At 42.2% G+C, this 22501-nt stretch overlaps 2 protein-coding genes across 3 annotated transcripts in view; one reads left to right on the top strand and one right to left on the bottom strand.

The window, feature by feature from the left end:
- The window catches only part of LOC121567386 (rho GTPase-activating protein 35), an 84457-nt gene extending 74565 nt beyond the window's left edge, over positions 1 to 9892 (bottom strand). The window contains exon 1 of the mRNA XM_041877397.2: positions 9230 to 9892. The gene's annotated coding sequence lies outside the window, so the exon portion shown is untranslated. The remainder of the gene's footprint in view (positions 1 to 9229) is intronic.
- LOC121567387 (AP-2 complex subunit sigma) lies at positions 7957 to 21768 on the top strand. 2 transcript variants are annotated; one of them, XM_041877400.2, is made up of 5 exons: positions 7957 to 8010; positions 15556 to 15705; positions 16123 to 16236; positions 19419 to 19478; positions 20128 to 21768. In XM_041877400.2, the coding sequence occupies exons 1-5, from the start codon at positions 7972 to 7974 to the stop codon at positions 20227 to 20229; spliced, it is 465 nt and encodes a 154-aa protein (XP_041733334.1). In that variant the 5' UTR covers positions 7957 to 7971; the 3' UTR covers positions 20230 to 21768. The 2 variants fall into 2 exon arrangements, with proteins under 2 accessions (XP_041733334.1, XP_041733335.1); XM_041877401.2 differs by lacking the exon at positions 7957 to 8010 and adding an exon at positions 14487 to 14649.
- Positions 21769 to 22501: the final 733 nt, after the last annotated feature.

Below are 22501 nucleotides of genomic sequence, written 5' to 3'. Positions count from 1 at the left end.
TGTGGCTAGAGGAATTGAACTCAGGTGTGATAAACCACAGTTGAGTTGTGTTATTACAGGGGGGGCAAACACTTTTTCACACAGGGCCATGTAGGTTTGGATTTTGTTTTCCCTTAATAATAACAACCTTCATTTCAAAACTGCATTTTGTGTTTACTTGTGTTATCTTTGACTAATATTTAAATTTGTTTGATGATCTGAAACATTTAAGTGTGACAAACATGCAAACAAATAAATCAGGAAGGGGGCACTTACCACCCCATTCATTTCATATGAAGTGTGTGTGAGACTGCCTTGCTCAGTTAACAAGCTAACGTTATGACAATATTTCTTAAAATAGGCATAGTTTCTTAACTTACAGAAGGAAAATAATTTCTGCAAAACTAAATATTAATGTTGACATTAGTTGGCATGGGCCTTTACTTCAACATTGTGTTTTGATGCATTTCTAATACAATAAGGCTTTTTCTAGTAGATGTTTTTTTAAGACCCCTTTTCCCATCTGTGTGACCAGAAATCAAAGCCTTTGCTTATTCCACATTTTTGGGAAGGAAAATGGTGGAAAAACGTATCTATGCCTTTATTTCCCCAAAAGGTTTGACTCCGCTTTCATTTCACACCAAATGTGATATGCTCCTATAAAACTTCATGTTTGTGCTCATGGGTCCTTTTACATGGAAATGACCTTAGACATAATACACGCTTGGTGTGATAGGAAACCTGTGTGTGCCCCTCTCCTCCCCGTCTGCCTGGGCCAATGGGGAGGTGGTAAAGGGCAACATACTGGTCACGAGAACTCCCCAAAATGGCATCCCACACTAACGCCTTGTGACAAGGTGGTGGCCTTTCCACTGTCCTGAACCACTGCTGACACTAACGTAGCGCCACGATTTTCTGAAGAGATGGTGGGAGGAAGACAGATGGGGGGGAGAGAGATCGAAAGAAAGAGCTAAGCTCAGAAGAGTGGCTGTTTAAGGCCTCTAGTCGTCTGTGTCTGTGGGCTCTTTTCCCTCCTCTCCTGGCAGCTTATCAGTCTGTGATTAAACCTGTCATCTTTAATTAGAATATGGTGGAAGTGGAACAGCTCACTCTCTCTGTGCTGCAGGTGTAGCGATGTACCAGACAGTTAGAATAAAGACATCAAAGCTTCCAGCAGTGACAGTACATAGGAGAACCTGGATTCCCACAAATGCTGGGTACAGATAATACAAACTAAACATCAGTAAAGGTCATGTTCTAGAAGCGTATATGGATTTCTAATGACTCGGGATCTACTCTAAAACAGGTCTCCCCAAACTCAGAAAGCACATAGTACAGTCACCAGGGGAACGGTCCCAAATCTGAGAAAAGAAGGCCCCATTCCACACCCAAAAGTCCTATTCCAGTGTTTCCTCTATATTCATTTAGCAGCGGTGGGATAGTCAAATGTTTTCAGTGTAAACGTAAACGACTCAAACCAGATATAAAGTATGTAGAAAATATATTGGAGCGATATATTTTTTTAATAAGCTCATCTTTGAGAACTAACAATCACCAAAATAAAAACTAGACTATCAGTGAGAATCTAAAATTGCAAAAATGTCATGGCATGGGCCACCAAAGATTTTGTTATAATGTTTGAATCACTCAGATAGCATATGAAGGCAGGATAAGCCATGGCAAAATGTGTAGAATTGCAGTAAATTAGCTTAAAAACTTCACATTCTCTCAGCCCCATGACAAAATGTGTCGAATTGCAGGAAACAAGCTTTACTCTCCGCCCCATTGCAAAACATGTCGAATTGCAGGACATTTGCTTTAAAACAGCAACATTTTGTCTCTGCGGCCAAGAGGGCCTCTAAAATGTAGGTCAGAGACAGCACCATTGGCCACACCCACTACCTCGCCTCTCCAAATCCCCCCACCCTAAATTTGCCACCGCTGCTGAAAAAACTCCTAGGGGAAACACTGTATTTAGCCTATTGCAGATAAAAGAAGAGGAAGAAAACAATCCTCACCTCCTCAATTAGGTCCCTATACTCAGACCCCCTGCTGTTGACTCCCCCTCATCCTATCTTCCTCCCCTCCTCTCCTCTCCTCCCCTGGCCGTGCATCTTAGGTGGACTTCCTGGAGGAAACCCTGGGGTGCCGTGGGGGAGAATCTCCAGTGAGAGTCCAACAACAACAACATGACAGACTCACACACAGGAAATGGATGGAGAGGACTGGAGAAATTAAGAAGAGAGAGGGGTAAAACAACACTACATGGGTCTGTATCTTCAAATACACACACACACACCTTTGCAAAGCAAAGTACCATCTTATAGAACAAATAATTGAGTGTGTGAAATGTGTGTCTTTGACGAGATTGGGCCATGTAGTGCTTTTCTACCTCTGCACACAGTCTATACTCACACACATCTCTCTCAAAGCTTGACACATTGGCTACATGCAGAAAGATGCATTTATGCACATGCAGGTAGACACACACACACGCGCACACAGACACACAAAAACACACAGGCGTGCTCCGGGTTAGCCTGCTAACTCTGTGTGGGTGGAATGCAAGAGAGTTCCTCTGGCTGAGAGCTCTTTCCATGATCTCGCACTCCACTGTGCTCCTGTGGGTCTCTAGCCTCTCAGAAACAAAGTGGCCCAGATAAAACAGATGGCTCACTCAGTCACTCACAACTACAGATGGACAGAGGCTCCTGAGCACCACTAAGATATACTGGAACTGTACTGATATCCTCCCGAGATATACTTTAGGCCAATCAGGCCAAAGAATGCTTCGGAAAAGAGACGTTAGAGAACTCCCATTGGATGTCTGCATCTCTGATCCTGCCCATTGTAGTTCAGAGCCCTCATCTCATTCGCCAGCGTTACTCATAGCCTTAGCTGAATGTGCTGAGTAATCCCCTGTGGCCAATAGCCAGACAGCAAGGTTACTGACGGTTGCCATTGATTGCTGATCCCTTAGCACAGAACTGAGAGGGCACATACCAGGAACACAGCCTGAAGCGCCAACTGTGCCTTACATCATTAGAACAGCTCACTAAATGTGCATTTCTCTCTCTGGCAGTCACCTTTTCTCCTCGTTCCCAGTCTCATTCCCCCTCTTCTTACTACATTCGATTCTCGTTCGTTCTTTTTCCTTGTTGACTAAATCCCGCATTCTTCCCTCATTCCTTCCCTCTTGTTTCATCAAACCTTTTTCTCTTGCTCTCGTTTCTAATCTCCTTCATTCCCCTTTCTCCCTCTTGCAATTGTATCTTGTCTCGAGGAGCACCGCAGCGAACAGTGGCCCACATCCTGGGCCTTCATCTCCATGGTCACCATTCATCTAAACATCATGGCCCCCTTTTGTCACACAGGGACATGGCGGGCAATTCAAACTGCCCTCACAAAGGCTGATAACCCCTATTCACACAAGATCTCACCCATACCTTTCACTGGCGCGCTCCATTCGCAGTATTTGTAATGTGGACATATACCATCTTTGCAATTCAGGGAGGGATGGGGATTTGTGATCGATAAGAGGAGATCTTGCATCCACTTTTTTATTGATTGTTTTACACGCGTTTGGGTGGACACAAAGATTTCTAGGAAACATTGGGTATATAGGCTTCTGCAGGACAGGACCAGTTATTGGTCAACCCCATAAAACCCAGAGGAGATGGATCCCATTGCAGCATAGAGGACTGTTCTTGCTCCCCCAACTAAGGCCTTGAGCACTCAAAGACAAGAGATCAAACTGACTGGGGACCAGCACAAGAACCTGGAGTCCTTTGAAACAAGCTATCGTTATCCATGAATCAGCAATGATGGAGGGAAGAAAACATGGAGGGAAGAAAACATGGAGTCAGATACAATCGTCCCTTAATGCTGTTCCCCTGCCTTATACTCGGGTCTCAAACAAGGCACCCATTCAGAAGCGAGCCACTGTAATCTGGCCAAAAATTCTAAAGCTGCTGCCTATAACTAGCTCCTTTCTCTATCAAACACAGGCTTCCACTTTCAATCAAACTTTTCAACATCACTTTCCCTAGTAAGCCACAGGGACGATTTAACAGCTCCCGTTCTGTGAAACATTTCCACGACATATGGCGTCTCCCTAGGCTGGCAGCGATGTGAGATCTGTGAATGAACAGGTGAAAATCTGCTGTTTCATTCAGAGGCAAGGTGGTTTGAGGAACCAGAGTCTGTGTCCTCATCATCACTTAATGAGATGTGGCATGGTTACTGTTAGATTTAGTGGCCAATGTTTGTATTTGTACTTATTATACATCCCCATGCCTTGGCAGCAGCTACTCTTCCTGGGGTCCAGCAAAAATTAAGGCAGTAATATACATTATAATACAATTTTTAAGCATTAAACATTACATTTTACAAGAGATTTCCCAATACATTGTGTGCGCATTGATTCTGCTGATAGTGTTCAGAACACAATTCAGCTACATGATGTTAGTCTTTACCGAAGGCTGGACAACAGATGTTAGACCCATTGATTGGTCATTGTTAGAGCCAACAGGACTTGATGTGCATGGCTGTGAGGAAATGTGTGGGCTAGTAGAGGGGGAAATTAGGCTTCAGAACTAGTATAACTCGTTATTTACAGCATGTATAGTATAAGGACTTGAAAGCCCATTACCCTCCTGAATCTATTACAAGTGTATTGTGAGGGTCAGGACCTGCTAAGAAACAGGATGATGACGAGAGGTGCTCTTGCTCCTAGAGAAGTTGAAGACCTCTGATGCTCCTCTCCCCTGAAACGTGTGATGTGGCCTCGTATAAAAATCACTGTCCGTATCGACCCAAATCAGTATGTCCTGGACTTGGTTACTATGACATGGCCTGGGCCCTCCACTGTGTGTGGTTGAGGAGGCAGACCAGGGACTCGCGGCTCAACCTGTGGCCCAGGGAGGGGCAAGGGTGAGCGGGTACAGCGGAGCAGAGGGCCTGCTGCTCGAGCAAATGGCACAGCTATTAGTGAGGGAGGAGGCTTCCTGGTGAGGTGTGACTGCGCTGCAAAGGGCCCAATCAGGCTGAGAACAGGAGGTCCTGACTGCTAATACATTACCTGGGAGCGGAGAGGCAGGCTAGCTAAGCGACAAACCAAAGTGGGTTTGTGATCGGTTCAGTGGAAGAGCAACTAACCAAAAGAGTGCAGTTGAATTCATGGGGGTAATATAGCCTGTGACCCTTACGGAGAAGAGTAAATCAATAAATGGATAGCATGTAAAATTTAAATACTGGTCAAGTATTTAGTATTTAGAGTAGTACCATATAGCAGCTCCATGCCATTGGTAGTGTTTGCATGAGTCTGATTTGTGCAGTGTCCAGTGAGAAAGGTCTTTCCTATGAACTTGATTGAGATCAAGGAAATATTCAGTCATCCATTTTCCGATATAGCAGGCCATCATAGACCAACACAGCAGAAAATTGTTCTACACGTCCACCTTTACTCTCCTATCTGGAACAGGTTTTGGAATTTGCCTCAAGAGGAAGTGAAATTCACATATATAACTCTGGCATAACCAGTGATCCAGTATCGAGAGCCTGCTACAGTGCCTTCAGAAAGTATTCATACACCTTGACTTACTCCATGTGTTACAGCCTGAATTCAAAATGGACTAAAATGTTGTTGTTTTTTTTTCACCCATCTACACGAAAAACCCAATAATGACAAAGTGAAAACATGTTTTTAGAAATTTTAGCAAATGTATTGAAAATGAAATAAACAAATATCTAATGTACGTAAGTATTCACACCCTTGAGTCAATACATGTTAGAATCACCATTGGCAGTGATTACAGCTGTGAGTCTTTATAGGTAAATCTCTAAGAGCTTTGCACACCTGGATTATACAATATTTGCCCCTTATTCAAGCTCTGTCAAATTGGTTGTTGATCATACCTAGACAACCATTATTTATTCTGTACAGGCTTCCTTCTTTTCACTCTGTCAATTAGGTTAGTATTGTGGAGTTACTACAATGTTGTTGATCCATCCTCAGTTTTCTCCTATCACAGCCAATAAACTGTGTAACCGTTTCAAAAAGTCACCATTGGTCTCATGGTGAAATCCTTGAGCGGTTTCCTTCCTCTCCGGAAACTAGGTTAGGAAGGACGCATGTATCTTTGATGTGACTGGTTGTATTGATACACCATCCATAGTGTAACTAATAACTTCACTATGCTCAAAGGGATATTCAATGTCTGCTTTTTTATTTTTTACCCATCTACCAATCGGTGCCCTTCTTTGCAAGTCATTGGAAAACATCCCTGGTCTTTTTGGTTGAATCTGTGTTTGAAATTCACAGCTCGACTGAAGGACCTTACAGATAATTGTATGTTTGGGGTACAGAGATAAAGTAGTCATTCAAAAATCATGTTAAACACTATTATTGCACAAAGAGTGAGTTCATGCAACTTATTATGTGACTTGATAAGCACATTGTTACTCCTGAACTTATTTAGGCTTGCCATAACAATGGGGTTGAATACTTATTGACTCATAATTCCACTTTCACATTATGGGGTATTTTGTGTAGGCCAGTGACAAAAACTCAATTTAATCCATTTAAAATGTAGGCTGTAACAAAATGTGGAAAAGTCAAAGATTGTGAATACTTTCTGAAGGCACTGTAGTTCCTCTTTTGACCTTTGTAAAACTTTATCCCCCTCAAATAAAACCTTCTCCCTCCCCAAATAAAGCAGAATACTCTGCTCCTCTCCACACAGAGGGAGGAATGAGAGCTCAATCTCTTCCTCCATCCCTCTTTGTGTTCAAAGAGACAGATTCTTGTTTGTAATGAAAAACACAATATAAAATACATATATTATCATTATTATTCCTGCTCTGGCTCCTCTCAGGGCCCCCAGCACAGAGCAGAGCAGGCCAAAACCTTCCTGCATTCCTTTCTTAGCAGGCGCTTCATATCACAGACCCTGGGTGGTGGGAGGTCTACTCAGATCCTACTATCTGCAGGGCTGAGAGACAAGGGAGCCTACTATTTCATTAGTCAAACGGCCTGGAAGTACTAGGAAGGAGAGAGGCTATAGGGGGAAAGTCCAGCCCTTGACACCCAAACCAACAACTCCATAATGGTCTTGTCATACATGCTGCTTCAGATGAATCAGCAAGTAAGGAGATGACTAATACAGTACTCCAATAGACCTCTAATCCCTGAATAATAAGAATAGGTAGGCTGCAGAGGAGGCTGGTGGGAGGAGCTATAAGAGGATGGGCTCGTTGTAATGGCTGGAATGGAATAAATGGAACAAGTCAAACATGTGGTTTCCATGTTTGATATGTTCCATAAAATCCATTCCAGTCATTACAACGCGCCCATCCTCCTATAGATCCTCCCACCAGCCTCCACTGGTAGGCTGTGGTTAAGAAATCATGCTTTTGATCAGCATTTTTTTTTTTATATACCAGTGAAAATAACTCTCCAAAAGGCAAACTCACGAAACACACACGTTGTGGTTTGATAAACTTTTGACTACGTGGACTCACTTAAACTCAATTATCCGTGGTCACCAAATTCCTCAAATGCGCAGGCCTGTATAATGTTACATAGCAATCTGACTATTCCTTGAAACGGAAATCCCCTAATAACAAACACTGCTGAAGAAGTACAAAACAGTCAGACTTGACTCGGACCTCTGAATGCAAAGAGATTGGTTACAAAACGACAGAAAATCTATAGGCCCTAATAGCCTACAATTCACCAAAACTCGTAAAACTAGACGTGTGTCTAACTACAAGACCGTCTCGAACGTGATAACTGGCAGACATAAATACAACAGTGACAATTGACAAAGTGGAGAACATGGAAGGCAAACAAACCGTGGCTGTTTGTCAACATGTCAGAGCCTTTACACCAGTAGAGGAAACCGTCACAAATGAACTGAACACTACGCGCTGAGCGATCTTGGATAGCGTAGTCCATGATACCACATGCACTCCAAAATAGGAGTGGCCACAATGCGGACTTCACGCAATCTCAACAAAAGCGTTTCTCGTGTAAGTCAAGCACAAATTAATGCCTGTATATCAAGGGAAATGTAATCCTATCTGTGTTGTTATATTATTGGACGAAACATTTGCTTTTGTAAGGCACTTAGATATACAATGTTGCAACTTGCATCACTGAAACAATGATCGGTATGGTGTGCAGTCTATATGAACATTCCATTTTGAAGTTCAATATTCATGTTCACTGAAAACAGAAACGCAAGAACTCGAGACATCCAACTTCATAGGATTGGGAATTGTAGCCTAGATTAAAATAGTTCATAACATTTAGATGGGTAGGCTATAAAAACGTTCTCCCGAAACTGTTCAGTTTCTGTAGGAAACAAATGTCAAAACATGTTGACGAATTAAAAACATGCCTTGCACTCCAGCTGCCCCCAACTAGTGGGATACTATGGGCCTATTTGCATTAAGCATTAAGCTTTGAAACAAGACTTTAGCTGCCATAGAAATAAAATGTCGAAATATCGATAGGATAGTCTAGCCTATAACCTATTACGCAGTAACTAACGAATATTATGCGTCCAGAACTATCTTTTGACATGGGGCCTTGACCGACCACTAGTCCAAAATTCTCCCTAAATAGAGGGGAAATGACAGCAGATCGTTGGGTGATGCAATGTAGCCAACAATAAGACTGGATTTTATTTGTTATTCGTCAAAAAACATTTACACGTTCTCTGACCATAACATAGGGCTATTATGCATGGCATGGGGACACAATTTCCAAATTGCTTTAGACATTTTAGTCAATGAACGCTCCCTTCTGTCCATTCAAATGTAATTGTGAACAAATGAAGGAAAACAAAGGAACACTGCCCGCAATTGACACAGATGAAAAACCATTTGACAACTATCTATTCCAGAATTACATTTATTTTTCAATTGGGCACATTCATTAAGATGAGAGTTTTTGTTTTACGCAAGAGGGGAAATCTCCCAGAAGAGCTTGGCCTGGCCTGACCAAGCCCCAGTCCACACAGAAAGATTGCAGACCCGTTTGCTACAAAAAATGATCTTGTCTGAACGAGATTCACTTTGTATTGCCCCCACTTCACTCCCAACTACCCATTTAAACCTGGGAAATTGTTATACGGTACATTGTTTTCATTGCCACGCCACACCATCATAATCGGTTAACGTAAATTGTTTTCCTTTTTGAACCCTTTAGCCAAATAAAACATTGGCAAAATGAACTGGTACATACCATAGCATTCCTCCCTCTTCTCTCGTTCACTACTTTCTCTCCAATGTCCTCCTTCGCAACTCGCAAAAACAGCACTCCCAACGTCTCGAGAATTTAATTAATAAAGAGAGGTAATTCTACTCCTCTAACAGTCACATAAATATCTATATTTCTCTTTTGGACACTTGGTATATTTTTTCTCCTGAAATCAAGACTCCATTTTCACAAGTAGCCTATTAAGTTTTCGTACCATCTGCATATTGAGTTCCTCCTCTTGCCTTTGGACACAAAAACACTTAAATTATCTCGAAAATGCAGTAGAACTTCAGTTTCTTGTCCGATGGATGTTCGTTAGAAACGAGGGGGCGTTGGAAAGACTTGATTCGTTGTGTTTTCCTCTTGGTTCACCACGTTGTTTTGACCAATTCTTATTTCCTTTGTTGTGTCCAATATACAGATCTGCCCATACGCGTACACATCATATGCCGTGTTAGGTGATGCGCAGTGCTCAATTAATAAATACAACCCTAAATGTTGTGTTTCCTATGAGTATCGCTTCACAGACTGCCCAAATGTATGACAGTGTGTAAGTGTATTTTTTTTTTCAGCTTCCCAGTAATGGCGGCCCGGCCCTTCTCCCGAATACAGCCTCTCTTCCTCCGTCCTATTCCGAGAGAATAGAGAGAGAGCTGTAGCCTACAACAGCGTAGTCTCGCCCAGTGGCGCATGGACACAATTACAACACACACACACATTATTTTTCTAAATAACATAATCGCTTATATTCTCATAATAATTAATGTTATTCATCATACTTCGTTTTCATTTATTTTTGCTGTATTAATAATATACTTCCATTTAAAGGGGCAATCTGCTTTTGCTACATCAATTTTGGGACACAATTTTGAAGAATATAGCTTGTAAATAAATGCCTCATGAGCTTAGTTTAACTGTCATACACCATCAGAACGCAAAATATAAGCTTGTTGTACTACAATGTTTGTAAACAAAGTAAATGTAAACAAACACTATAACTCAAAACGGTAGAATTACACTGAGTATACAAAACATTAAGAACACCTGCTCTTTCCTTGACATGACCAGGTGAAAGCTATGATCCCTTGTTGATGTCACTTGTTAAATCCACTTCAATCAGTGTAGATGAAGGGGAGGAGACAGCTTAAAGAAGGATATTTAAGCCTTGAGACAATTGAGTCCTGGATTGTGTATGTGTGCCATTCAGAGGGTGAAAATATTTAAGTGCCTTTGAACCGGGTATGGTAATAGGTGCCAGGCTCACCAGTTTGTGTCAAGAACTACAACGCTTATGGGTTTTTCACGCCCATGTGTATCAAAAATGGTCCACGACCCAAAGGACATCCAGCCAACTTCACACAACTGTGGGAAGCATTGGAGTCAACATGGGCCAGCATCCCTGTGGAATGCTTTCGACACCTTGTAGAGTCCATTCTGAGGGTAAAAGGGAGGAGAGGTGAAACTTAATATTAGGAAGGTGTTCCTAATGTTGGGTACACTCAGTGTATAATTTTAATATCATGGATGGTCAGTCCTTACATCCATATCTCTGTCTATGAATTTTAGAGTTGTTACATTTCTCCAGCCTCATCCCTCAGCTTTGGACCCAAACAGGGGCTGGGAAAAAGCTTTGCTATTGTTTCAACTGCTGATTGCCCCTTTAACTGCACATACCTTTAATTGATAGAATAATTAGAAAATTAAGTCAATGCAATTCAGGACAAGAAATGAGATGCAACTTGCAAGAACTGGAAAAAAAACTTCCAGCAAATGAGTATTTAAATAAAAAAATATTTGCATTTTAAACAATTTCCTGGAATTGACCCCAACTCTTGCAGGAGAACACATGTATCCATGTCTGGCAATTATAGATATAAACAATTTTCCCAATGTCATGTCAGTTATGCAAATAATGTATGTACGACACTCCGAAATTTTTCTTTCCAATATGAACAAATCATATATCTGATCCAGTGCACAGGGAGAATGGGAGAGAGAATATTATGTTTTAGCCATTCAGAAAATCAATAATCTCAAAGGTTATTCCCGGTCCTCTAGACTCATGCCACAGAACTCGTATGGCTGTTTACTGAATTGTTGGAGATCACTTTTCACCTGAGAAGAATTCAGTAGTCCTGATTATAATGTCAGTTTAAATGCTATGGCCTTCCCCAAGAGTACATGACTTGACAATATAAAACCACGAACACATGGAAGTTATAGATAGAGATACCACAGATGATGTACTGCGATGCTAAATATGATTGTTGTTCTACAATTCAAACAGATGTTTAGTGGCTTGGGGACTTTGTTACGCATTGAATCTCTCTCTCTCTCTCACTCTCTCTCTCTCTGTCTCACTCTCTCACACACACATACACACACAAACACACAGTGGCGTACCACAGTTTTGCGGGGCCCTCCCCAAGGTCTGAGAAAGCCCCCCCACACTACCTTCCTTGACCTTACAACACGCAGTCTGAATCAAGCTGTGACTAACTGATCCTTATGTATTTTTTGGGGTGTATTTCAGCCATTCAAAATGACATGTAATTGGGTTGGATAACTTTATCTCTTTATTGGCAGAACATTTTATCAGAATTACTTTGCTAATAATTCTAAACAGTCCACATACTCTAACAGTTACTCTTGATCTGTGTATTTGGAATGTTTTAGGATACGTGAACATCCTCCATTTAAACACAAAGTTTAAAGTACAGCACCCCGAGTCAACAAGCTGCTTGCTGTCCAGTCATATTAGTCAGTGAGTTCACAGCAATATTTGCATGACCCCAGTCACACAGAGCAAGATTAGCATGGGGCAAAGATTCATTCATCATTTGTCCGTGTTTTACATTTTCTCCTTTACTACTGAACACCTACTGGGCCACTCACTGCGACAAGCTGGCCCAACTATACCGATCTCTCTGACCAAGACCTTTCTGAACGTTGTTTGGTTTTGAACCAAAGTATGAAATTGGGGAAATGCTCTGAACTGTTTCATACTCTCCTATTCATTTAAAGCCAGAACAGCCTTGGGAAACCATTGGAAAACAACACAGCAAAGCAGTCTAACGAGAGAGAAGCTGCCCTGTTTTCTACTTGGTTTCCCCTTTTTTGCTCTCTATCCCATCTCAACTCTTTCTCTCTGCAGCTGAAATATTTCTGGGTCCCAGGGGCAGGCACATTCCTCCCACTCACAGTTGTGCAATCCCTGACAATCACCGCCCTCCCCCTTCGGCCTCCCCGGCCTAACACACAGCACAGAGGAGCTGTCCAAGCTGTCTGGACAATGTTCTGCAGCGGATCGGCTACCCACCAGACCAGTTAACAAACTCATGGGCCCTGACTTTGCAGAAAACAGCCAGAGGGATGTAACATAAATGGCTGGCCTTCCATTTTGTTACTGCTTAATGTGGGATTGGGAAGAAAAGTGTATTCCCTGCCTTCGGTCTAAAAGTCACAGGCTCTGAAAGACAACGTGTGTTTTGTTGTTTTTGCTGAGATTTAGTGTTGTGCCCCAGTCTTCCTTTATAATAGCCTATGTTACACTCTTCTTGTGGTTGAAGGCATGATGTCGGAGAGTTTGTAATGTATGTTTTATTTGGACTGTGGAAATATTAAGAAGTAGCATGGTTTCCTCTGGGGTTTAATATGGTCAACAGAAATCAATAATATAATATAATGGAATAGGTCAAAATTACATGAGACATCTTGATTATATATCTGGCTATTTTTGCCTTTTCATAATCAAGCAGGGTGGTAGCCTATAATGCAATTTTCCATTTTATTTTAGATAATTTAATTCCTCCTAGGATACAGCAACTCACAAAAACCATAGCACTTAGCTTGATACTTTATCAACATACTTGAAGTCAACAAAATGTAATTAAGTGATAATGCCCTAGAAGCTGGTGTTTGGAGGATATATTGGCATGGGTGTTGTTAGGCCCTCGACTGGCTTCGAGGGTATTATAACTTTTATACACGGGGTTACCAATATATTCAAATAATGATTGACATATTTTCATTTAAAAAAACGTTATTTTGATTAATTGATTCATACTATTTCATCCTTCCACAAGATATAGTCCTGACACAAATATAGGGTTACTAGCCAAGCCGGCTGCTCGTTCGTTCTATCGGTTCGTTTGCCAGAGACGCGACCCAGTCGTAAGTGAAGTATTTTTGTTCTGTATCTATGGACGCGACCCAGTCGTTCGTTCTAAATGTTCCATTGCCATACTGGCTGGCAACGTTCTTATCCCTTGCTTGCTAGCTAGCCAACTACGGCTAAATTACAGTCACGTCAAAAGTGCAGCCTGAATAACAGCAAAGTAGCCACATTTGTTTAAGCTGTTTTCTAGTGACATTTATTTGAAGACGTCCATAACAATGAGCTAATGAGGCGCGATTTCGCCTGGCATAGAAACTGTGCTCACGTCAGGACACTGTGTTGTTCATAGGAGCTAGCCAACAACACAGCTAACACAATCACTTCAAACTGAAGCTGGAAAGACTGCCAACTAGCTGCACTTAGTTTCGTTGTACCTTTTTTTCAATTTACATTTAATTGTTTATATCCATAAAAACGATGCCAGCTGATTCATGATTTCGACTGGCTGAGAAACGCTGCCTGCCTGTCTGTCTTTTCCCGACAAAATGAATTACCATGGGACAGCTGGAGATTGAATTTGAATATTGAAACAATGTTTATACAAATCTCCGCTGTTGAAAACTAAATGTTATTCTAAAAGAAATGTGAGATAATATCTAGATACTTTTTATAGTGGAGATCAAGTTTATAAATATCCTGGCTGGGTTGATGAGACAGTAGATTGCGCACTCCCGTGTAGCTCAGTTGGTAGAGCATTGCATTTGCAACGCCAGGGTTGTGGGTTCGATTCCCACTGGGGGCCAGTATGAAAATGTAGCACTCATTAACTGTAAGTAGCTCTGGATAAGCGCATCTGCTAAAATGACTAAAAAAACAGGAGTAAATAGGCATTTTAACGTCATAGATTTAGCCAGTGGTAACTTGTGGAATAGGCTACGGCTGGAATGCGGATTTAACCAATCAGCATTCATGATTAGACCCACCCGTTGTATAATGTGCCATAAATTACAATAAATCAAAGTGCCTGTAAATGATTTATACTGCAAAATGTGCACTTTAAATTTCAGACTTTTTTTTTGTTGCTTGATTGGCCAAACCTGAGCCAAATATTCATGTGACTGGACCTCACGAATCCCGCAATGCCTTGCGCCTTTAGCGTTTCCTGTACATCTTGCTCGGGAAGATAGCGGGCAATAATCCTATCATTTGGAGAATTTATGTAAAATCTAATAAATAATCACCAGGCTACGGATTTTTTTTAAACAATCGTTTCAAAGAAAAGACAATGGTATGTTTGCAATTGGGTACATTTTGTGGCCAATTACTTTGCTCCAACGTCAGCATAGCCGGTAGCTAGCTAACGTCGTTCGCCAGTCTCATGTGAAATGTATGAGAAGCCTAGAAATCATTGCTAGCTATCTAGATAACGTTATATATTCGAATTAAACAAACCTCCTAACTATTTAAAGGAATCGATTAGCTACATACGGCTCCCGACTTTTTTACCAAGCAACTGCCTGGCTTGCATTTATGTCAGTAACGTTAGACTAGTTAGCCACCTAGCTAGTTAGCTATTTAACATAACTTGTTATATATCTTGACCTGACAGGGTGCGGCTAGCTAACGTTAGCTAGTAATCTAGGTGTTGTAAAGGAATGTCTGCACACTCTTAACCAATCAATCCATGGTCAGAAATGCACTGTTATAGTTGAGGTGAAACTGATGATGCATATGAGTGGTGATAACTTCCAGTGAACCCATAGTTAGATCTGACAAGGCTAGCGAGGGGTCAAGGTTTCATAATGTTCAAATGGAAATGGTGTGTAGAACTCCTATGACTCTCTTGACAAGAAAGAACGGGGAAATCAATTTCTATAGCTACATTACATTAAGGCCTAGGTTAGCTTGGCTATATGCTGAGTTCAGAATGTTGTGCTGTAACTAGTTAAGTTACTATAGAGGGCTCTCCAACCCTGTTCCTGGAGAACTACGGTCCTGTAGGTTTTCACTCAACCCTAATCGAGTACACCTGATTTGTAATCATTAACTGGTTGATTAGCTGAACCAGGTTAGTTAAACTGGGGTTGGAGCGAAAACCTACAGGAGGGTAGCTCTCCAGGAACAGGTTTGGAGACCCATGTACTAGACTGCAGAGCATTTCTCCCCCTTCATTTTCTCTGCTCCCGTCATACAGATCCGCTTCATCCTGATTCAGAACCGAGCAGGGAAGACCCGACTAGCCAAGTGGTACATGCAGTTTGATGACGACGAGAAACAGAAGCTGATTGAGGAGGTGCATGCTGTGGTGACTGTCCGTGATGCCAAGCACACCAACTTTGTGGAGGTAAGGCAGAAGGATTTTCATGATGCCATGTCTGTGCGTTGGAGTCTGTGTGCCCTAATGAAGGCTATTATTTTCGAGCAATTGTATTCATTGTCACTATTTGGCATTCTAGGAAGGCTGGAAGCAACCTGGTACTGTAACTCAAGGTCTGGAGCTGCATTTGGCTTTACAGTGACATAGGCCTAAATTGTAGAATACATTGTGACACTGAAGAGACAGTGGATAGTAGGCTACATTTTCCACTGATATGCTGTAACCCTAATTGGTTAGCCAAGTTGAATTCGATATGCTAATAATTGAATATTTCATTGTAAATGAAAAAGACTGCTTGCAAGTCATAATTTCAAATCTACTGTAATTATTCTTAGATGAAAAATAAAAAGCACATATTGAGATGGTCGTCTGTCTTGTCTCCAGTTCAGGAACTTCAAGATCATCTATAGGCGCTATGCTGGTCTGTACTTCTGTATCTGTGTGGATGTGACAGACAACAACCTGGCATACCTGGAGGGTATTCACAACTTTGTGGAGGTACGTAGACTGTTTATTATGATGACACAATGTGGGAGCTGTTTTATGTCAATGACTCTGTCTGGTTTTGTGAAGGAATGTGGGCTAGTCAAATCTCCACCTTCATAGCTGAATGATTAGGCATATTGTGTTGGTAAACTATTGTATCGATGTGCCCCTACAGCAATTTGGAATATAGGGTGTGTCCGTTTGTAAATTCAGTGTTCAGAGCGCACACTGGACACTCTGGCCGAGGATTAGGGTTGATCCAAGCGTTCTGACCTCATAACGGCAGTCAAGCACCTAAGCTAACGTTGGCTAGCTTGCTAGCTACTTCCAGACACAAATGAGAGAACACCTCACTCTGACCATTTTACTCTAGAGCGTTGGTAACTGTGCTGCTGGCAACAATTTAATTAAACTTTTTTTGTTTACTGACACCGGCCATATTCAACAGGTGTTGAGCGTTCGTAAATTCATCAGTTACTCTGCGCTCTGGCACACTCAGACGAGAGCGCTCTGAAATCGGAGTAGATAGCCAGAGCGAATTTACGAACGCACCCATAGAGTGCCACAGTATGAGTCATAATACCCATAAAACCTAGCGGTCAAACAGGGAAATAGTTTGTCGTTTTTCCACCATTTAAGTTTTCCCATAGGGGATTTTAGAAACGCTTAAAATAAGGGCTGTGTTTCGTGTACGCTTGCCCTGGCGTGACGTTTTGATAACCGTGTAAATCTCTCTAGGACAATGTGACATCAATATACACTGCTCAAAAAAATAAAGGGAACACTTAAACAACACAATGTAACTCCAAGTCAATCACACTTCTGTGAAATCAAACTGTCCACTTAGGAAGCAACACTGATTGACAATAAATGTCACATGCTGTTGTGCAAATGGAATAGACAACAGGTGGAAATTATAGGCAATTAGCAAGACACCGCCAATAAAGAAGTGGTTCTGCAGGTGGTGACCACAGACCACTTCTCAGTTCCTATGTTTCCTGGTTGATGTTTTGGTCACTTTTGAATGCTGGCGGTGCTTTCACTCTAGTGGTAGCATGAGACGGAGTCTATAACCCACACAAGTGGCTCAGGTAGTGCAGCTCATCCAGGATGGCACATCAATGCGAGCTGTGGCAAGAAGGTATGTTGTGTCTGTCAGCATAGTGTCCAGAGCATGGAGGCGCTACCAGGAGACAGGCCAGTACATCAGGAGACGTGGAGGAGGCCGTAGGAGGGAAACAACCCAGCAGCAGGACCGCTACCTCCGCCTTTGTGCAAGGAGGAGCAGGAGGAGCACTGCCAGAGCCCTGCAAAATGACCTCCAGCAGGCCACAAATGTGCATGTGTCTGCTCAAACGGTCAGAAACAGACTCCATGAGGGTGGTATGAGGGCCCGACGTCCACAGGTGGGAGTTGTGCTTACAGCCCAACACCGTGCAGGACGTTTGGCATATGCCAGAAAACACCAAGACTGGCAAATTCGCCACTGGCGGCCTGTGCTCTTCACAGATGAAAGCAGGTTCACACTGAGCACGTGACAGACGTGACAGAGTCTGGAGACGCCGTGGAGAACGTTCTGCTGCCTGCAACATCCTCCAGCATGACCGGTTTGGCGGAGGGTCAGTCATGGTGTGGGGTGGCATTTCTTTGGGGGGCCGCACAGCCCTCCATGTGCTCGCCAGAGGTAGCCTGACTGCCATTAGGTACCGAGATGAGATCCTCAGACCCCTTGTGAGACCGTATGCTGGTGCGGTTGGCCCTGGGTTCCTCCTAATGCAAGACAATTCTAGACCTCATGTGGCTGGAGTGTGTCAGCAGTTCCTGCAAGAGGAAGGCATTGATGCTATGGACTGGCTCGCCCATTCCCCAGACCTGAATCCAATTAAGCACATCTGGGACATCATGTCTCGCTCCATCCACCAACGCCAAGTTGCACCACAGACTGTCCAGGAGTTGGCGGATACTTTAGTCCAGGTCTGGGAGGAGATCCCTAAGGAGACCATCCGCCACCTCATCAGGAGCATGCCCAGGCGTTGTAGGGAGGTCATACAGGCACATGGAGGCCACACACACTACTGAGCCTCATTTTGACTTGTTTTAAGGACATTACATCAAAGTTGGATCAGCCTGTAGTGTGGTTTTCCACTTTAATTTTGAGGGTGACTCCAAATCCAGACCTCCATGGGTTGATCCATTTGATTTCCATTGATAATTTTTGTGTGATTGTGTTGTCAGCACATTCAACTATGTAAAGAAAAAAGTATTTAATAAGATTATTTCATTCATTCAGATCTAGGATGTGTTGTTTAAGTGTTCCCTTTATTTTTTTTGAGCAGTGTATTTGCTTGTATCTACCCCCCAAAAATGAAATGCTATCATAAAGAACTACAAATGCCATGATGATCTGGACGAGACTGCCGAATCGAAGCACAGGTAAGAATGTATGGGTTAACTATCTAATGTTAGCTAAATGTAGTAATGAATAAATTGGCAACATTTCTTTAAATTGACAATTCTGTGAACTGTCTTGTGCAAGTTTTAAATTGACACAATACCTGTTAGCAAAGGTGTCATCTAGAGATGACGACGCAGGGATTTGTAGTTTGCTAATTAGCATTTTCGAATCTGAGAGTAAATAGAGCCGAATATATTGAAAAGTCACCTTGTCTGAGAGAGATTTACATGGTTATCAAAATGTCACTCCAGGGTAAGCCTACATGAAACACAGCCCTTATTTTCAGTGTTTCTAAAATCCCCTGTGGAAAAACGAATGGAACCATTTCCCTGTTTGACCGCTAGGTCTTATTGGTATAATGACACCTCGACTGTGTGGCTCTATTTTCTATGCATTCTAACCCAGTGTAATACACCCCGTATAGTGTCTGTCGCCTCGACGCAAAAGTAAGACCAAAACACCAAAGTGGGGGAAGCGCGAATCTCTGGTGGAATGTGGCCGTGAAGAAAAACAGTTGCGATTCCTGACACTCGGTTCAAGAGCACCGTGTCCTGGAATGCTGGATTTCCTCAGGCCCTTAAATGACCAACGCTGCATCTCAAATGATTCCCTATATAGGCTAGTGCACTACTTCTGACCAGAGCCTTGTACTATGGATTACACTGTTTCCTAGCTATGAATTAGACTAAATAACTAAAGTAACAAAACCTGACCTCCATGTCTTCTTTTAACCCTTTAGGTGTTGAATGAGTATTTCCACAATGTGTGCGAGTTGGACCTGGTGTTCAACTTCTACAAGGTAAGAGTAAAAGTGTTGAGATGATTTTTAAAACCACAAACACTGTGCTAAGAGGGGAAAATGGAAAGGAGCGGAAGAAACCCGGTTGAGGTGAAAAGATACCATTAAAATGTTTCTTTCATTGCAATGGGGAGGTGCTATGGCAACGAGGATGGGATGCGTAATTACAACAATCAGTCAATTAGGCTCATCCACATCAATTTGGCGGGGGTTGGTTTTCCTCTGCAAGAAATGCTAAGCAATTAAGACTCCCCTGATGACTGCCCTTTAAGCAGTTATCGTGTCAATTACGTAAGGTATTTCTGAATATTCGCCCACTCGCTGAACCTTAAAGAAGCGCAGCCCACACTAAAAGTTGCTGCGCTCTGTGACGTCTTCTGATTCACAAAGAAAACAGAAAGTGCCAGAAATGAACATGATGGCAAACATCAGCTCGTCTCAACATCAACCCCCTCTCTATTAGATCTAGTGCCACAGCAGCAAGGCCTACACACTGCTAAAAAGAAACATTTCCATAATGGGGTGGAGATAAATCTGCAGGATCTATACAGTTCTCCAACACTTTTGTTTTTAAAAGCTGTGTTTGCGCGTGCATACAGGGAATTTGACTGGTGCAGTAGGCTGACCTCTGACCTGTGTTCTGTCCCAGGTGTACACAGTGGTGGACGAGATGTTCCTGGCGGGGGAGATCAGAGAGACGAGCCAGACCAAGGTCCTCAAGCAGCTACTAATGCTCCAGTCGCTCGAGTAGCCAACGGAGCAGCCATCTTGACCAGTCCATCACCCACCCCCCCCATCAATGTCACTCTTGAAAGGACCCCCTCTCATTCGCCATCCTCCATGGAGCAGGCTCCACCCCTTACAGAAACCAGGGGCTTATTCACGAGTGTGGAAAGTCACAGAACGTTCAGATAGAAATGCATGGTGTAGAACAGACATCGTTTTCTGTCACGCAGAATCGGAATCTAGTCAGCTCTACACATTACATTTTTATCTGCAACAATGCGAAAGTTTCAACGTCTTGATTATGCCCCAATAAAGGCTGTGTATTTTGGTGATGCGCTGCAGATATGGCCCTTAACATTTCATTTCTTAACCACCAGTTCAAGTAAAATCATCTGGCTGAGTAGGAGTATATTTGCAGCATAGCATACAGCTGTATGCAGCACTGAAAATAAATGTTCTCTCTATGCCCTGTCTCAAGCTGAAGGCTGCACTTACGGCAGTTAGACTAGGGTTGCCAGTTATTCACCTGTGTATCCTGCCATCAAGCCTATACTAGTGGAGAGAGAGGATGACAAGGATTCATTGTTCTGGCAACCCCAGAGTGGCACTACAGTAGCTATCAAGCACCAGAAAACCAGTGTAAACTGGCTGTGATATCCCTGTCTACTCTGCACAATACGTCTGTCTGGGAGAATCACAGTTTGAGCTGCGGAGTGACTAAAGCACTACTACAAATGCCCATTGAAGCCATTGACCTCTGCTGGTGGTTCACAGTTCAATGGAGTGCACTTACTAAGAGTGCTGTTGAGAGGTCTGGTAATGGCAACCTGTACAGGGTTGTATCTACTCTGTGATATTAAATAGGAGGTTCTCTGGTCTTAAATAACTGTCAAGATCATGTCAGGTTGTATATCAGACAATGCGTCTCCACTCCACATATGGTGCTTGTATGTCACATCCAGATATGTTCACATTTAAGTACACACAAATACTTTAATTTAAAGGAAACTGAACAGCAAAAAAAATTCTAGTTAATGGAAATATACAGTGATATATATTTTAAGTAAAGCAGTACTGTGAAGTTTGTTTTGTATGGTGTACATATATACAGTATCTTATGCGTAATAGTGTGAAACCATTGTCTTGTCCATTCCAGGCCTTTCCCCAGCTTCTCCTGCCTGTCTCGTTGTCACTGAGTGTTTAATACACAGGTCTGAATTGGGGGGAAACTCCATTAATATTCCCTGGTCACCTCATTCATACTACATAAATGGTTTCTTTAACATCAACCAAAGGTCAAATGATATGACCAAAACTCCAGAGGTAACCATGTCGAGTCTTGCACCTCCCAAAACATCACAGGTTTCACATGTTACTATTATGGTTTAGATTTTTTAATGAGTTTTTATTTTATTTGGCTGTAGTGAGAGATGTACTGCTTCCCCTCTCCACATGTCTGTCCTGTGTGAGATTGATGAAAGATGTGTTTAGGTGTTAACGTCTCCTGTTGCTAAACTACCCAGTATTCCAGACATTATATAAAAATAAAAAAGTACTAAAAATACCTTTGTGCTTTTTATACTGTAGATAATGTATTGTAAATGTTTTTAATGTGATGAACATAGATTAAGGACTGAAGTTGGAAAACGTATCATTCGTTTGTGATATAGTACCACCTAGTGGTATCAATCCAGCATAGCCTTCACATTCTGGAATCCGCCGCCCTCTGAGGTTATTCTAGGAGCCTCACAGTGATCGATAAATCAATAAATATATCCACTTCAGCTACATTAACGCACTCTGCCTGTTACTCCATTGACCCACAAACATAAATTCAGACAATTAGACAAAGCTTTTACCATGTAGACTAGCATATGAAGTCTCCCGATACACTAACCCCACCCTACTCTGTCTCTGTGCGGTCTGTGGTGGATAGGCAACCAGGTTGACACAATGAACGCGCACACACACACACGTCAAGACATGATCCGCAATAAGTCAAATTCACCGCAGAGTTAAAAAGCTATGTTTATTTAGAATATATCTTTAAAATGAACAAGCAACCCTTCCCTGCCAGAAAAAAATCCAATAGACAAACTTAAATCTTATTTACAGCATAGATTATTCAGATGTACAGTAGTTCTTAAGATGACTCCATCACATTGGTTACTAAGCAACAGAGTTTCTGCTCCATTTCGAGTCGAGAAATGACAGGAGACTGAAGGAAGTTAATCACATGACCATCAGCCTATTATTAAGCGCTTACGATGCATTCAATAGAATACTCAGCATACATA

Source organism: Coregonus clupeaformis, chromosome 6 (assembly GCF_020615455.1).
Source record: "Coregonus clupeaformis isolate EN_2021a chromosome 6, ASM2061545v1, whole genome shotgun sequence".
NCBI lineage: Eukaryota > Metazoa > Chordata > Actinopteri > Salmoniformes > Salmonidae > Coregonus > Coregonus clupeaformis.
The sequence above is the reverse complement of the archived record's forward strand: the minus strand, read 5'-3'. Positions and strand labels throughout refer to the sequence as shown.

Coding starts and splice junctions, on each gene's coding strand:
- LOC121567387 (XM_041877400.2), top strand. CDS start 7,972: ATGCGGACTTCACGCAATCTCAACAAAAGCGTTTCTCGT. Junction 16,237..19,418: donor GTATTCACAACTTTGTGGAG/GTACGTAGACTG, acceptor TTAACCCTTTAG/GTGTTGAATGAGTATTTCCA. Junction 19,479..20,127: donor TGGTGTTCAACTTCTACAAG/GTAAGAGTAAAA, acceptor GTTCTGTCCCAG/GTGTACACAGTGGTGGACGA.